A 17,132-nucleotide genomic window follows, 5' to 3' on the forward strand; every position below is an offset into this window, starting at 1 on the left:
GCCCCATTGAAAGTAATGGGGCTTGTGCATGCGGCGGTGGTGCGGCGGCGCATTTGTGCCGCAGGCACACGCCCCATTAATCTCAATGGGATGCGCCACCCCTTGTGCCCCACACACTCCCTCGCGGCTTTCAGCGTATGACACAGGTGCACTGCAGTCCATATTCACATATAAATCTAGAAATTTTAGTCAAAAATCAATAAAAAAATCTGGGTCAGTTTATCCACAAGTCAATATAAGTAATGTACCTTAACTCTTACCAAAAAAGAAATCACCGCCTTCTCTGAGTAGAGTAGTGAAAGGTGAGAGCTTAGTCTGTCCTGGGAGTACCTAAGAGAAGCACCAACCCCCTCTACTCTCTTTGCTGTGTCACGCTTTTGAATGCCCGGGTAGGAAAATGGCGGCAGCAGTGATGACTCTTTGGCACTTCTCCTCAAAGGAGGAGTGTAGAGGGAGTCAGTGCTTCTTTTAGATTCTCCCTGGATGGAACAAACTCTTGCCTCTCCTCACTCTGCTCAGAGAAGGGAATAGTTTCTTTTTTTGGTTAGAATTAATATCTAACTTTAATAAAAAAAAAAAAGGAACCATTGCCTTCTCTAAGTAGAGTGGCAAGAGGCCTCTTTGAATGCCTGGGTGGGGAAATGTGAGTGTTGGGGCAGCTGGCCCCCTGAGGCATTCCTGGTGTTTTCCCCTCTCAGCAGAATGACCCACAATTTATCTTTGGGTCATATCAAAATCCTTAATTTTGACCCTAAAACGTGTCAACTTATGTATAAAATCGACTTATACACAGGCATATACAAGTAATGTTCTTTGACCCCTCTATACCTTTCATTGGGGCAGAGGCTTAACATGTGGCTTTGAAACATTGCAATGCAAAACCTTTCACAAGATTTTCTTTCTCCCTTTTCCTGTTCACCACTGGGAGAGGAGATGCAGAGTTCTGGCCCATACCCTCTCTCACATGTTGTCTTGATTCTGCTCTTCATCCCTAGGCAGAGAATTCAGCTTTGGCCCAAGCCAATGAGAACCAGCGAGAGACTTATGAACGCTGCCTGGATGAGGTATTGCCTTTCTCCTACTTTCCTCCATTAGAGTCTTTCTTGTGAGACACAATCTATGCTCTCACTACTGAAGCCTTTTTGCTCATGTCTGCTTTTTATTGTTCCTCAGGTAGCCAATCATGTGGTGCAAGCATTGTTGAATCAAAAGGTGAGCCTTCTGATCTGTGTCAAATCTCCTTGAGGAAAAGAAAAAGAGGCCTTTGGCTGGAAACTGCCTGCTTTTACTGTATATACTCATCTATAAGTCTAAAAATTTATGCCCAGAAATTGACCCAAAATCCCAGGTTGACTTTTTTATGGCTCAGTATGGTAATGTGATAGCAGATTTCCCCATGCAGTCAGCAGAGTAGTTTATTTCTACCTTGCACCAAGCAGAAAGAGGCCTGAGTGATTAATTGCTGTTAAACAGAGCCCCTCTCCTGCCAGGACCCCTAATCTGGGTGAAGGTTGAAATCAAAGTTGAAATGCTGAAGCAATAAGCCTCAGTTAGAGTCTCTCCTGCTGTATGCACACATACATACACACACTGAAGGAGCCTCCAAGTTTTACCCTCGACTTATCCATTGGTCATGGCAAAATCCATAATTTTGGCCCCAAAATCTGCCCTTGACTTATTCATGAGGTCTACTTGTAGTTGAGTATATACAGTAATCTTTAGGATTGTCCTATGTAATAGAGTCACATAGAAAACAAATCCATGATGCTATGCACTCTCACCCAGGAGGAAGACGCACTGAACTACAGGGGACCTACTGCTTAATAAACACAGGGGATCAAACTATTTAGCTGTCCTATTTCCACCCTCCCCCATCTTTATAATATATCCCAGGGCAGATTACTCTTACACTTGGTTAGCTGCCATCTGTTGCCACTCCATGATAGAAATACCCTGGAGTTACCTTCTGGTTGGTTCTCCCTTATCTCTAAGCCACTGTTTAGGGTTTGACTGTTGGTTCACACCTGAGGGGAAAACTGGGGTATAGTGCAGCTGCCCTTCCTTACCTCGGTGGATAGTGCAGTGGTGCTCATTCCTCACCTTTCTTCAGGATCTTCGTGAGGAATGCATTAAGCTGAAAAAGCGGGTCTTTGACCTCGAGAGGCAGAACCAGGCCCTCAGCGACCTCTTCCACCAGAAGTTGACCTCTGGTCCTCTCTCCCAGGTATGTCCCCTCAAACTCTCTTTTTCTCCCCCTCACACATAACAGATTAACATGTGCTGACTCTTGCTCTCTTCATGCATGCATGCATGCATGCACCTTCTGCTCAGACGTGCACACACAGATAGGCACATATGTTGTTGTGGGTTTTTTTTACTGTAATTATAACTGACAGCTGAAAAGGTTTCTTTGTATTGCTTAGACCAAGGCTTAGGAACTTGTAGCATTCCAAGTGTTATTAGACTGCAACTCCCATCCTCTCTAGCCAGCATAGTCAGATGTAAAGGAAGTTGGGAGTTGTAGCCCAATAGGTTCAGGAGAGCCACATGTTTCCTTGGCCTGATGAGACAGTGAGAGACACAGAGATCTTATAGCTCATGTATGGCAAGGTATTTGTCCAGTGTCCCTTGTAAGTCCTACTGTCCTCACATGGTAATTCAATCACACACACACATGCACCCCTTTTCCATCTACCTTTGCCTAGCACCCACTGAAGCAGAATTTTTTCCTCCATAATGGTGCAGTTTTCTTGCATCTTCCACATGCATTTCTGCAGAGCAGTCTGCACAAATTGCATGTGGTTCAGTTAAACATTTTTGGGAGTATTTGGGACAGAGAGAGAAAACAGTAATTGTGGATGCTTTTCTTGGACTGTAAATCTCTCCTTTGTCTGACGATAACTGTGGTATTCTTGCCCTGTGCAAAATACATACCATCAATTTATTTTATTATTTATTTCAGTTCTATGCCACCTTTCTCCCAGAAAGGGACCCTTGGTGACTCACAAATAAAATCATTTAAATCATTGCAATAAAAATCTAAACAACAAAGTCAACTAGCAAAAAAAATATACAATTACAAAAATATACAAAAGTTATAAAAACATAACTAAAACACACACCCCATAACCACCCTTTCATTTACTGTTGAGGTCTTGGTCATTCAGTAGTTGAGCTCCATGATGCATGCATGCATATGCCCAGTGCCACAAGAGCCTCTTCTCCCAGGGCCCAACCCATATCGGTGGGGAATGTGTATGGATACACTTCACACCCTTTGTGTGTTAGGCAATGTCTGTGTGCTGATCACTGGTGAAGGAGTTGATTTTGTAAACCTGTGATTTTCACATGCTCTCAAGAAGTCTAGGACTTGATGGAAATTGTTCCCATCCTCCCCCTCTCCTGTGTGTGTGTAGTTTGTTGTTCATATGTATCCAGATCCTGGATATGGTTCCATTGAGATCATTCATTGTGTGTATTCTTTCCTTAGCTACCAGCCCATCAAGCTTCTTTACTCTCCGTTCCATCATCTGGCTCACAACCAGGCACAGTAGAGAAGGTCCCAACATCATTTCCAATGGGACGCTGCATCTTACAGAGAGAGGTATGTTCTTCAAGCCTTCCTTTGTTCACTGTCCCCTGGACAGAACAGCTAGCACTAGTTCTGCAGCATCCAGCTGTCTGACGTTATTCCATATTGCGTAATGTTTTTAGCAGCTTAAGATAGTGAAGGTGCATGTTTCTTGGAACAGTTCCCAGACCCATTAATTTCTGCATTGCTGCATGGCTTGGTGCTGTGTATACTGTAGAGGCTGCTGATGTCTCCTACTATCACATTTTCCTATCTCTTGCTGAATCATGTGAATTTTGGACACTGTTTGATTCCTTCCCCCACCCTCAAAAAGAAGGAGAGTTCTGAAGTGTTCACAGCCATAGTATTGAGCCTCCCCACCTTCTTCCCTAGGTGGAGATGCTGTGTGGTAGAAGAGCTTGGAACAGGCAAAAAACCATTTCAGGCCTGCAGTGGTGTGGGATGGGATGGGATGGGCATGGAAATCTTCACTCCTTAGAGTGCCAAAATTAAGTAGGGGACATGTGGCTTAGCCTTTGGACATACCTATGTGATGGAGGAAGCAGACTTGGGAGCAGGAGATGAAGACCAGAAATCACAGAGCTGGAAAGGTTGCTCTTTGGACTACAACTCCTAGAATCCTCCAGTCAATATGAAAAGGGGCCCCTGCAGAGTTGCTTAGTTCAGCTTTGCCTCCCATCCCACATTTCACCCTGTAGTTTCTCTGTTAGGCTGACAATTCCTCCAGAATTATTTGTTTGTAGAATTCCTTCTGCAAGGTAGAAGGAGCCACGGAATGTGCTGAAAGTATGGTTTGCACAGGCATCATCTGCCAGGGACAGAGCAACTATATTTTACAGGAGGAAAGGTTAAAGTTTAGTCCCAGGCATTTCCCATTTGGGTAGCTGGCAGTGTAAAAGAGCCACTGTTGCTTGAGAGAGCCACTGCGAATCAGAGTAGGCAGTGCTGGGCTAAATGGATAAATGATCTGATCCAGTGCGGGCGGGTGTGTGTGTGTGTTTTTTTTTTGCAATAGTAGGGTCTGGGATAACAAAAATTATCTAGAAACCCAGATACAGGGATCCAAACATTGGCTTTTCTGTCCCTCTATTTCTCCCTTCAGGTTATCTCTGAGGAGCCCTGTGTTGGCACTCCTGGACCCAACACACCCCAGACCCTGGAAGCTCTGTCACCCTTTCTGCGCAAGAAAGCCCAAATTCTGGAGGTGCTTCGCTCCCTGGAAGAGATGGACCCTCTACTTGCCTTCCCCTCCCCTTGGAGAGACCCTGGGCAGCCAGGCTCCCCAGAAGGTGTGACTGCTGAAGCCTGGCCGTGCCTGCTTCTGTCTCAAGGAGAAGGGGTGCCCAGGCAGCCTACCTTGAAAGGAGAAGGCAGCTCTTCCTCTTCCTCAGATGAAGCCGGTGAATCAGACCCTGCCGAGAGAGGACACCCTGGGCAGGTGCTGCTGAGTGCTCTGGCTGAGCATAAGTTGGATTTGGGTGAGGTGGAGACTTACCTGCAGCAGGTCCTAAGGGAGGCAGGCGACAGTGCCCTGCTTAATGGGGAGCCTAACGGACCTTGCTTGGTGGCAGGCCCTGAGGGCCAGGTCAGTAGCTACAAGCACATCCAGACTGTCAATTGCTTAGAGGCTTTGGGGCCTGCCTCTGTCTGTGGGGAGCCAGCCTATCTTGGCATTTTAGCTCCAAGTGAGGGCAAGGACAAGTCTCGGCAAGGTCCACCCATCCCCTCTCCATCCAAGGTCCTAAGGTTGCTGAAAATGCCACCACCGCCCAGCCCTGCTGCCCTCCGCCTCAGCCCCCAGCTTACCCGTAGTTCCAAAATCCCCTGTCGTAGCAATACCTACGAGGTGTACCACTCCCCAACTCCCAGCCGCAAGGGCTCCCCTGACAGTCCCTTTCCCACAGATTCCAATATCTCAGGAGGGCATCACTCACCCAAGGCTGGCCGGCACCTCATTCCTGTACACCCCAAAGTCACACCCACTTCCCCAGACCCTTTTGGCTACCACAAGCCCCATGAATATGAGAACATTTTGGAGCTATCCCTCAGCAGTGCCATAAGCACTCATTCCCACCCAACTCGAGACACCAAGCAAGATGTTCCAGAGGTACTTCCACCTGCCTGTCGCCCAGCTCCTCTTCAGGCCATGCCTCCCAGTGAGGCCTCTCTGGAGCCTTGCCCCTTTGTCAGTGGCCGGGAGAAGCCAGGCTCGGAGGGCAAACACTCTCCACCTGTTGCTCGCCGGAACCCTGATGGCTCCAAGAAGGCTTTAAACGGCTCAGGCAAGCGGCCAATGCCTGAGGCGGCCAACATGCCCTTCAAAGAACGGCTCACTGTACTTGGGAGGCTGAAGGGAGCTGAAGGAAAGGAGACAGTAAACTTTGAGAAGGGGAGAACCCCAGCCCGGCCCTGTGAGCGTCTCGAAGGTCTTCCCGACCCCCACCCCCGGCTGGGCAGTGGAAGCAGCAGCCTCAAGTACCATGAGCCTTGTCATGGTGGTGAACCAACCCCTCGTTGCTACTCTTCTCATTCTGTTGGCTCCCGTGGGAATGACCCTGATCACCATGCCTCCAAAAACCGTCTGCTGGGAACGCCGTCCCAGAAGCATCCAGCCAAACCCCCACCACCTGGAAAGAATGCTAAAAGTCCTCATGGGAGTCCAACCAAGTTACCTTCCAAATCACCCACCAAGCCCCCTGTGCAGGAGCCGAAGCCATGCCCACCACCAGCCAAACCACCCGCCAGCATTGGACGCAAGACCCCACCTTGTCCAGATTCAGCCAAGAGTAAAGGTGGGCCACCAGCCAGCATTGAAGAGAAGGTGATGAAAGGAATTGAGGAGAATGTCCTGCGGAGGCACAAAGGAGGTTCAGCAGCAGGTGAAGCCAAGCAAAAGAACTCGAGCAGCCTAGCCAGCTGGTTTGGCCTGCGCAAGAGCAAACTGCCTGCCCTAAGCAGAAGGCCTGAGGCCCCCAAAGTCAAGGAGGGCAAGCAGGCCTCTCGCCGGTTGGAAGCTGAGAGCCTCAATATTTCCAAACTTATGGAGAAGGCAGAAGACCTACGCAAAGCCCTGGAGGAAGAAAAGGCCTATATCAATGGCCTGGCCCTGGACAAGCCCAGACCCCATGCCTGTGACACAGGCCACAGTCAGCTCACCCTCATGTATCAGGAGGTAACAGCAGAGAACTTCATGCAGCAGTTGCTTAATAGGTAGGTTAGCAAAATAAAATTGACTCTGGATGATGCCCTGTAGTTTTTACAAGGGATTCTGTTTCTGATCTTCTAAGAAGAATATGTATCATGATTAAGAAATTGGCAGCATTTTTTCCCCTTCATTAAGCCCAATTACTATATGCATATTGAGCTGAGAATGTTTTTGGCAAGCATTGGGAGAGAGGAGGAAGGGTTGTAGGGGATGAACCAATAATTGTGGGCAGGGATTTGGAGCTCTCTTATGTGAAAATCCTCTCCCTATCTCTAATCATTAAACCACCACCAAGTATTGGTTTCCAGCTAGCTTTTCACTTTCATGACAGCTAGAAACTTCCATCAATTTTAGTTTAAGTCAAAGATGTAATTCTCTGGGTGCTGCACTTGTGTAGTAAACCACCATGATACGGAGAGTGGGAAGATAACCAGTAGTGTGTGTGTGTGTACTGGTGTTCCTGTATTTTGCTATGGAGGGAATAGTTTTGTTGGAAACTGATACTGGGGTGATGTGGGGTTTGAATCCAGGCCTCATTTATTGTGTCTTGGGCTTTGGCAGCTTGTGTGCTGTTTAGTGGGGATCCCCCCACCCTCACAGGAGAGACTGGGATTTCTAGCCTGTCAGTGTCCAGAAGGTCAGGGTAGGATTTGAAAAGTGGAGAGGCTCATGGGTGTGGGGAAGTTTTGTCATTCTCCTTTGCTCTGCTGCAGGGTGGATGGGAAAGAGGCCCCATTTGAGACTCACTTGGAGCAGAAGAATGAGCTGCAGGGCCTGCAGAGAGGCCTGCGTGATGCCAAAGATCCCCGTCTCATCCGTCCCCCTCGTAACGGCATTGTTGGACATCTTCATGCCTGCCCGGAGGCGCCTGATAAGGTGAGCCACTCCTGAGCACCATCACAGACTTCACCTATCCTGATGTTCTTCCTGGAGTGTGACACTCCACAACCTCAGCCCATGCCAGCTCCCCAGTTTCCTTACGTCCTTTCTCATCTCACCTATTTTCCCACAGCTTCGCAATGCAACTTTGCAAGAAGAGATCCCATCTGATGACAGCCTGGCTGAGTCAGTGTCCTCTCAGCATTTTCAAGGTAAGTGGCATAGGACTCCAACCAGCTAGGGAGATGAATTGTAGGTAGTGGGGATAGCCTTTATTCAATCTGAAAATCCAGGTTTGTCCAAAGGATATGTGCAGAGAATATCATAGCGCAGTTATAAACTGTGCAGGTGGTGGGGAGGGAAAGAAACCAGGTGATCCAGACAACTACTACTGCTCTTTATACAGAATTCATTTCTGTAGAAAGATTATGGGTCTTATTACCAGAGCTTGGAACAATGCTTTTTAAAATAATTCGTTGCTTGATGCTTTTTATTTGTTCGAAAAGGGCTGCATTACTAATGTATAACTATTGGTTATTGTTTGTTTTTCAAATGGCTACACTCTGGTCCAAAATTCCCTCCCCCAAGCAAGACTTTGGGAGTTGAAAGTAACTAGTATCTGTAACAATGAAAAAGAAAATATATAATTGATCATGAGTTCCTGCAGCATCAGTGTAACTCTAATGGTGGTGCTCTGTCATTGTAGTTATGTCTGGTAGTGCTAACTTCCAAAAGCTTACACTAGGGGCAGCTAGAAAATGATTGGGTGTATCTTCACAACCAGGTAGAGACTGAGGAATAAAGCTCTGAACCCTCAGTCTAGTTCGTATTGCACAACTGAGAAGGAAGTGCAGAAAAGGCACTTGCAAAAGTATGTTGGGGGAGGTTTGTGCTGTCCCAGTGCGCTTGTTGGATTTAGGCTAATAAGTGCTGGCTGCACCATCTGTGGCATTTTTTTCTCCTGTCACTGCTTTCTACACCTTCATCACTATACTGATGTGCAAGCAGGATTCTGGCCTTTGACTCCCATCTTTCACCATTGCTTCTGTTTATTTTGACAGTGTGTAGTTCTCTGACACGAACTCTGGACAGTGGCATTGGCACCTTTCCGCCACCTGACTACTGCAGTGGAATGCCCTGTAAGAGTGTGCCTAAGCTGAGGCCTCGAACTGATCCTTCACCAGCCGGCCCTTTTCCTGCCAGGGGCCCCCCACCCATCACTAGGGTGCCCCGCAAAGCACGGACGCTGGAGAGGGAGGTGCCCAATGCAGAGGACTTACTAGGGCCTAGCAAGCACCAAAGCATGCCAGCATTCCATGGGGTCTTAGCCAGTGCTGAGCCACCCCTGGGACATCGTGACCGCAGGGACTGCCCAGGAGGTTTGTACTTTTTTACTACACAAGTGCAGTTGTGATAGGAAGAATTTAGCCCCTTTCATTTGCCAGGCTGGATTTTTTTTTTGGAACACATGCGCCCCATTCCATAGGGAGACATTTTGAAAAAGCCACTACATTATAAACAGAAAGTTCCAGCCTATGTTTTTAGTGTTGTTATTTAGTGAATGATGGGTGTTATGTCCCACCTTCTTAGCTGTGCAGGTAGAATTATTGTAATCTGTGTAATTAGTTATTGTGTATTAGTGACAGTTATGTTCTTCCTTTCATTTCTGCAAATATCAGTTTTAGGCAATAAATATAATTCTCCTTCTCCCCACTTTATCCTCATAACAATCCCATGAGGCAGTAAAGGTTAAGAGTGAATGATTGGCTCCACTTCACACAGTCAGTTTTTCATGTCTGAGTGGGGACTTGAATCTGGATCTCCCAATTCTCAGTCCATTTATTACCATAATATCATGAGACCTGCTGCCAATTGCGGTAGATAATACTGGGCTTTTCCGCTGGATATGTAGGAGGCACTGGGACAAATAATGGCTGGAATTTAGCATGGGATTTATCTCTTTGTAAGTGGACTTAGATGTGTAGGAAATATAACTGAGTAGTTTTGCAGTGTCTGCATCCACCCTAGGGGGTGTGATGTTACAACGTAGAGATGTCCCCTGTGCAGTGGTAGCCAGTGGAGTGACTGATGTGCCATGACCCCAACAAACAATGACCACTGATGAACATCAGGGCACTCCCTGTGCACATGCAAACATTGGCTAGGATGTTTCAGAGTGCAAAGGAATGTCCAATGTACATCTCAAGTTCCCAGGTATATGCATCAGAACATTCTTGCCAGTGGCCAGAGATGCATCTTTGCAATTCACTAACAGTTGCATTTCATTTCTGCAAAGTAGCTGCAGATTTGTAAAGTTACATAACATAGACTGATATAGAATCTCAGCCAATGACTTTCATATGGCCTGCAGACTAAGTTGGCCAATCATAATTATTGATACAGGTGAGGAAATGTAATGCAGATATTATCTTTGTATGCTTTAGGAGCAGAAGGATGTTGCAGGCCTTTGAGCCAAGTTCAAACACATGTTGACATTGTATGTGCAGATCATAATGAATGTATAAGGGCAAGAAAAATTGGAACCACACCTGAATAAAAGGTGTTGCATTAAGAAAATACTAAAAAGTTTTCCATCGTGAGACATTTCTGAGTGTTTATTCCCAGATTTGTGCATATTTTAGGGCCGAGGAGTTATAATTCTGACGGCTAGTAGAACGTTTACTGTTTTAGCTAGTGATATTTTCAGAAATAGGTGAAAATGTATTTAAATCTGTTGTTAGTCCCAGCTAAAGTAATTGAATCAGTAGAATTTACTCAGGTGTTGATGCACTGTATGACAATAAATTTAATGAATCTACTTTAGTTAGGATTATCAAGAGGACTCTGGCTTGTATTTTTTCCACTATGTGAGCACTAAAATTGTATAAGATGAAGAATTCAGGAGACTGGGTTGTCTCTCTTGCTTTCCTTTGCCTCTGCTCTTTGCCACTTCCTGTTGTACCACGCTTCAGAGCAACTGAGAGATTGGCTACAGCCTATCGCTAATTCCTGCACCACTGTCATCCTCTCGCAGATCTCTGCAGTGAACCCAGCAAACCACGACACACCCAAGTGAGCAAGAACTGGACTTTCCCCAATGCCAAAGCATCCGTTGGCGTAGATCCCTTCTTTTGCTCGCCTCATGGGCTGGAGGGACTTCACGGTTCTGCAATGGTAAGGAGGTCACCATGCAGAACTCTATATTGGTGCAGGGGAGAGAGATGATTAGCTAGAAGCCTGCATTGGAAGATATATGTGTGACATAGCTATGTTTCCATAGCTATGTCTCCCAATGCTATTTCCCTCTCCCAGAACCCAAGTTTTCAGTAACACAGCCGTCACATTTCTGTGTTGTTGGAGAGCAAGGGATCAGCAAAGACAGGTCCAGCTGTTTTCCTGTAGCTGGATGCACTGCATCTGCAGAGACTTCCAGGGGTCCACAGGAAGTAATGTTTTGCAGTGGGATTTTAGTTGCTGCATCATCAGTAGACAATTTTGACCTTTGCAAAAAATATTCAGGAGTAACTGTTAAATGAACAGTTACTTCTGAACATGGAGAACTACTACAGTGAGCCTGCACCATACATGGGCTCTCTATAGGTGGCCTTCAGCTTATGCTGAAGCTGTGTAGCCGACGGGAGAATGGCAGGCGCACCCATGGTTGCGCATGCATGGCTGCAGCACAAGCACGAGCCCCATTATATCCAATGGGGCTCAAGCATATGCACTTGTTGCCTTATTGGGGGGGGGGTCCGGAATGGATCCCCCGTGTAAGGCAAGGACCCACTTTAAAATAGGGCAGAGAAACAGAAGGTGATAACACAAAAGGAGGAACAAGTGACCTCTTCCACAAGATCTGAGAAATCAAAGGGAAATTTAAACCAAGAGTTGGCATGCCATGCGACCAGCAGAGGAATACATTACATGACCAAGTAGGAATAAAAAGATGATGGATATAATGCATGGAAGAACTGTATAAAAGGCAAAAGGGTGACAATTTCATTTGAGGAAGAGCCATAGGAAGACAAACTTCCAGTTTAGAAACTGAAGTGGAAGCTGCACTCAGAGCACTTGGGAGAAATAAATCACCAGGAACAGATGGCATACAAATAGAGCTGCTTCATGCTATAAAGACAGAATCTACTCTACTGTCAATGGTGGCACGTGCAGTTACACATCCATTGACAATAATGGGACTTGAGATCCTGCACCAAAACCAGTGAATGCTCAAGTCCCATTAATTACAATGGATAGTAAAATGCTGACCATTATATAAAATGACAAATCAAAGTTTGCATTTTGGGAATTTATATATACAGTTGGCCCTCTCCACGGATAGCAAAAAGTGCGGGATCTCAAGTCCCATTATTGTCAATGGATGTATAACTGCACGTGCTACCATTGACAGTAATGGGGTGGGGCCATCTGTGAATGCTACAGTCTGAAGATGACTAGCCTGCTGATATGGAGGGTCAACTGTATATTGAATATTTTAAGCCATGGATGCTTGAATACGTGGATAAAGACTCAGTCGATATGGCAGGCCAACTGTAATGCTTAGGTAGAAGGTATTACAGGTGGATAGACTCAATCAAGGGAGCCACAGCCCTGAGTCTGCATAACGACAGAGTGACTTGTAGGTCTCTCATGGGCTTGCCATAAGCCAAAGTTGACTTGATGGCAGTTAACAACAAAGCTATGTTGGCTGTTCAGGAAAATACAACAAAATCCCTAAGAAGTGATACCTTTATTGAGCCAACTCCAAAGGATAAAATACATTATGCAAGTGTTTGATGCTTCAGTCTCTTCTTCATCAAGCAAAGATGTTAAAAAGCATACAAGAGGAAAATGATGGCAATGATAGAGTCACAGGCCTACCTTTTGTCTGACATGTTCTCAGTTAAGATGGTATTGAGGGATTTCAGTACAGGCAGAGACTACACACCTTATTGGCCATGTGAGGACTAAAGACAAAGAGCAATAAAAGATGGGTAATAAAACTTCAGTTCCCTTAGAAACAAAAAAGTAGCTTCTTTTGAGATCCAGCTGTCCCTATCCCGTGTTAACATTTCCTTCCCTCTGCAGAGTACCAAAACCAGTTGTGATAGTGTAGAATACGGTGCTATAGCCTATATTTCAGAGGAGGGAGCTGACAAAACCAGCTCTGAGGATTCCTTGCCTAAGAAAACCCTGTGACATTGCAGTAAGTGGACAGGTGACTTAAAGGCACACACCCACACAAGTCTGACTTCTGCTCTCATATCATAATTCACCAGGAGGATTCTAGCTGCCCTGTTTAGGCCTTGGCAGTGCTGCCTGTTATCACAACAGCAAGACTACCTGGGTTTTAGAAAGGCATCTGTGCATGAGGGGCCTCACCCATGGTGGCATCTTGCTATATCAGTGCAGAGGCTAGTGGGAAGTTTCAGTGCAGGACTAGTGGGGAGATTCACAGCAAGGTTAAACAAGGGATAGGGAATGTGTGTGTCTTGGTGTGATGGCTGCTTCTGTTATCCCTCACCACTGGCTATGTTGTATATGGCTCATTGGAGTTCCAGTCCAACTACATTTGGAGGATCACAGGTCCTCTCACTCCTGATTCAGATTCTTCCCCTTGTATTCAAAAGAGAATCTGTCTCTATATATTTTTGTAATCCACCCCCCGTTCCTGTTCCACCACCATGTGCCTCTAAGTGGACAACTTCCAAGGGTTGGGGGCCGGCATTGGTCTTCTATGGGACCTTAGAGGGTTTTGTCCCTATCCTCCATTTTTTTCTTTCATGCTTTTTAAAAATTAAATGTCTCATTCGTTCCTGGGGATATGCAGGGGATAATTTTGTCAGCCCCCACAGGTTTTTTAGGCTCAGGAAGGGTCTTTTTACTCCAAACAGGAAGCTAAAAGCAGTTGCTAACAAAGCAGGTATGGGGAGCCCCTGAGGGCCACAGAAATAGATTGTGGGAGATTGCATATCCCCCTGCCTTCAATGCATCTCTTTTCTCTATACCACAGGGCTCAGCTTGCAGCGTCGTTGAGAGAAGACGTGCCTCATCAGATGGACCTCAGGCCTCGCCAGCCTTTAGCACCAGCAGCAGCCGTACCCCAAGCGCCTCTGATGTGGGTGAAGAGGGCAGTATGGAGGCCCGTTCCCGTGATATGGGCCCAGAAGGGCAGCCGGGTTTGGAGAACTCTGAGTCCCTCAGTGACTCTCTTTATGACAGCTTGTCCTCATGCGGCAGTCAGGGCTGAGCATGGCTGGGATGTGGGTGGGTGGGTGGCATGCGGGCACTAGTTTCCTTGGCTGACATTGCCACGTGCTCCAGCCTGGTGTTTGAAACGGTCCAGCGCTTGGCTGCAGGCTCCCGCTTGATCCTCCCTAACCAAACCTGTACCCTCCACCAGAACACAATGTGTCTTCCACACCTAGTGCCCCTGCCTGACTCCAAGCATGGGATTTTTAAAATCAGGGTTCTGGGAGACTGACAAGATAAGCAGTGGAAGAAAGGGAAGGTGCAGAGCAGGTCTGTGTGACAGAAGCTGATTGTGTGCATTTGCTTCTACTGGAATCACTTCTTCATCTCAAATGGTCTCCCTTTGGCTGAAGCCCTGGGAATGAGGGGTGGGCTCTGTCTTGCCTTGCCAGGCAATCAGCTTGCTTGCTGGAATTATAAATTCACTGTGGGAAATCATATTCAAGGTATACTGTGGTCTCTGGCCTGTGGAGTCGAGGAGTTCTAAGTCAAGGGTATCCTCTTAAAAGGGTAGGCTGCAGAGCTTTGGAAAAGTTCCTTTTTTGGACTATACCCCAGCCAATACAGCTACTGGCCATGATAGCTGGGAAAGTATCTCCCTTCCGTACAAAAAGATAGCCTTCCCACTTTGAGTGTGTTGTACCAGGTAAAGCATGTTGATCTCCAGTATCCACCAGCTAAATATTCTTGCCTTGCTCTCCATATTTCAGACTGGATGGGAGTGCCCAGGCCTCTCCAGCATCTTTCCATGTGGAAGAGCATCCTGGGTTTGCATTTATAAAGCCTGCTCCTTTTTACTTTAACCTCATGAGCTGTGCACAGTCTTGTCTAAGCGTATTACCTAGGCTCCTCTTGACACTTGGGAAGTATCTGAGATGTTGCCAAATCCAGGAGTTCCCTCCACCTGGACAAAGGAACAGGGAATGAAGATGCTGAAGGGTATGGCTGCTGAAGGTGGAGGAAGGTTTGGCAGCATAGTACCCATGTCTTCCCGCTTATTGTTGTTTCAGTGTTACCTTGGTTCATCCCCCCCCCCTTTTTTTTTTTTTTTGCTGGTTTCAAGCAATCACTCGTCCTCCTACTATTCAAATCCAGTGGAGCCAACAGGCTGGGAGGTATCTCAAGAAGAACCTGGTCTCCTTGGGATCTGGGAAGGATAGCTGGGTCCCTCACTCCCCACCCTTCCTGTGTAACTTTTTAAAAAAGTTATTGATGTTGCTGTTCTAATTTCCACAGTCAATCCACCTCTCTTTGTTTTTATGGGAACCGTGTGGGTTCCTCAAATGGTGCTATTTTGCTGTGTACAGACCCCTTCCCCCACTCTTAAGAGTCTTCCTTTTTGTTGTCCTTTCTAAAAATTGTTTTTTAAAAGAAATATTAAGATGTCTTTTGCTTTTTTTCTTATTTATATAAGTTATTGTGAAATGAAGCTGTTTATTGTCTTGATCTCCCAGGAAATAAAGGGGTTTTGAAAAATGTGTGTGCAGTGCTCCTAGCTAGATTGAATATGTGAAGGTTAACTTGTCCAGCCTTTACCATGATCAATCAACTTCCTCTTCCTTCTGAAATGGTTAATATTCTAGTTTAGAGGCAAGACAGTGTGTTTCTGTAACTTGGTAGTAAAGCCACAAAGGGAAGACTGTGTCTGTGTTTTAAGAAGGGAAACCAATTTTAACCCAGAGAATCATAATGGTTCGACTTTTCCCTCAGCAAGTAGAGGTGCCCACTTTTAACCACTTGTCCAGGGTATCTATGTATATTGCCACCATGGCATTTTACTGCCCTTTTCTGGAGCTCTTTTTCTGCCCAGCATCAGTGTTTTGGATCTCTTCTCCACACTTGTCACCTGTGGTGTGGGCGTCAGCAAGGAACCATGTCAGGTCTCGGGCGCTCTGAAGATGGTATTCCTGCCTTTATGTGCGTGGGTGGGTAACTGTTTGTGGAGATGGGGCAATGCTCCATGGGATACTGCTCTCGTCTGAATGGACATAAAGTGTGGGTGCTTGTGACAAAGTGGCACAACTTTCCATGACACACCTCCAGAGCCTCTCCCCCATGTGCATTTAGCACTAGGGCAGTCCACAATTAGGACAGGATGGGAGAAGACCCATATCACCAAATCTGAACATGTGGGCCCTAAATAATCATAGGGATGAGCATGGCATTTTCCTCTTCAACCTGAGAACATGGATGTGATCGCTCTAGCAGAGTGGGGAACAAGCTGCCCTTCCAGTGTTGCTTGACTATCAGCCATCCTAGTTGGGGCTGTTGGAGGCTGAAGTCCAGCAACATTGAGAGGGCTGCACATTTCCCTCCTTTGTTCCTTCGGGCACCTAGAAGTCTTTTAAAAGATCATGTTCCAGAAGTGGCTCGGTGGTGTATTCCTGCATGGGAGGTGGTTGATTTACAATGGCTCCTGCAGTCCCTTCCAAGAAAATGAACCTGGCTCCTAAGAATGTACTGACTTGTCGGTTATTTGAGCAGAAAATAATGGAAAAAGTGTACTTTCAGCGAAAGCAGTTTACAAGACACACTATTCAGTGGTATTATAGCAGTTGGTAACAGTTGCAACTGGAAAATATGCAGGGGTAGCTGTGTTGGCCATTTAACAAATCCAGCCCAAAATCCATCAGTGATACCTTTATTGGCCAACTGAAATGTACAATATACATGTTCCAAGCTTTTGAAGCTCCATGGGCATGTTATTTCAGTCCTTAGTAAAGATGGTATGCTGGGAAGGACATCTTTTGTAGGCAGGCACCTCCTCCTGGCTATGCAGCAATAGGGACTCCTCTTTTGCAATCCACTATGTCTCCATTCCAGTGAGGTCACAGGCCTCTCTGCAGGCAGAGAACAGTGGATTCCTCAAGAAGTCTATGTTTTTGCATCAGGAACGGTACTTTCTGTACTATGCCGCAGCCTGCAACTGTTTTCCTACAACTCCCTGGCACTCTCTACTGACCTGATATGGGTACAGCAGCACTCAGCATTGCACACACCTTGCATCACCATCTAGCAAACAGGCAAAATGGGCAACGTTTCAAACTGGCATGCTCTTTACATAAGATGGGTTCAACTAAGCTGAGAATCTGTGGCACTCCAGATGGTTTTGTACCCCAAGTCCCATCAGCCCCTGCCAGCATGACTAAGGGTAAGATATAATTTTTGAACATCTGAATAATTACAGACTTCCCTGCCATAGAACAA

At 46.3% G+C, this 17,132-nt stretch overlaps 1 protein-coding gene across 8 annotated transcripts in view; it reads left to right on the forward strand.

Moving 5' to 3' along the window:
• Nucleotides 1-15,385, forward strand: part of NCKAP5L (NCK associated protein 5 like) — a 75,690-nt gene extending 60,305 nt beyond the window's left edge. For 6 of the 8 annotated variants that reach the window (XM_089480071.1, XM_089480053.1, XM_089480042.1 and 3 more), the window contains 10 exons: nucleotides 996-1,064; nucleotides 1,174-1,212; nucleotides 2,111-2,224; nucleotides 3,491-3,604; nucleotides 4,695-6,802; nucleotides 7,511-7,673; nucleotides 7,810-7,888; nucleotides 8,738-9,055; nucleotides 10,711-10,850; nucleotides 13,687-15,385. In XM_089480071.1, coding sequence (XP_089336197.1) covers nucleotides 996-1,064; nucleotides 1,174-1,212; nucleotides 2,111-2,224; nucleotides 3,491-3,604; nucleotides 4,695-6,802; nucleotides 7,511-7,673; nucleotides 7,810-7,888; nucleotides 8,738-9,055; nucleotides 10,711-10,850; nucleotides 13,687-13,923 — 3,381 coding nt within the window. In that variant the 3' untranslated portion in view covers nucleotides 13,924-15,385. The remainder of the gene's footprint in view (nucleotides 1-995; nucleotides 1,065-1,173; nucleotides 1,213-2,110; nucleotides 2,225-3,490; nucleotides 3,605-4,694; nucleotides 6,803-7,510; nucleotides 7,674-7,809; nucleotides 7,889-8,737; nucleotides 9,056-10,710; nucleotides 10,851-13,686) is intronic. The other 2 variants (XM_089480096.1, XM_089480104.1) reach the window with 2 other exon arrangements.
• Nucleotides 15,386-17,132: the final 1,747 nt, after the last annotated feature.

Source organism: Sceloporus occidentalis, unplaced genomic scaffold (genome assembly GCF_023333645.1).
Source record: "Sceloporus occidentalis isolate IW3139 unplaced genomic scaffold, rSceOcc1.0.p SCAF_1, whole genome shotgun sequence".
Classification (NCBI taxonomy): domain Eukaryota; kingdom Metazoa; phylum Chordata; class Lepidosauria; order Squamata; family Phrynosomatidae; genus Sceloporus; species Sceloporus occidentalis.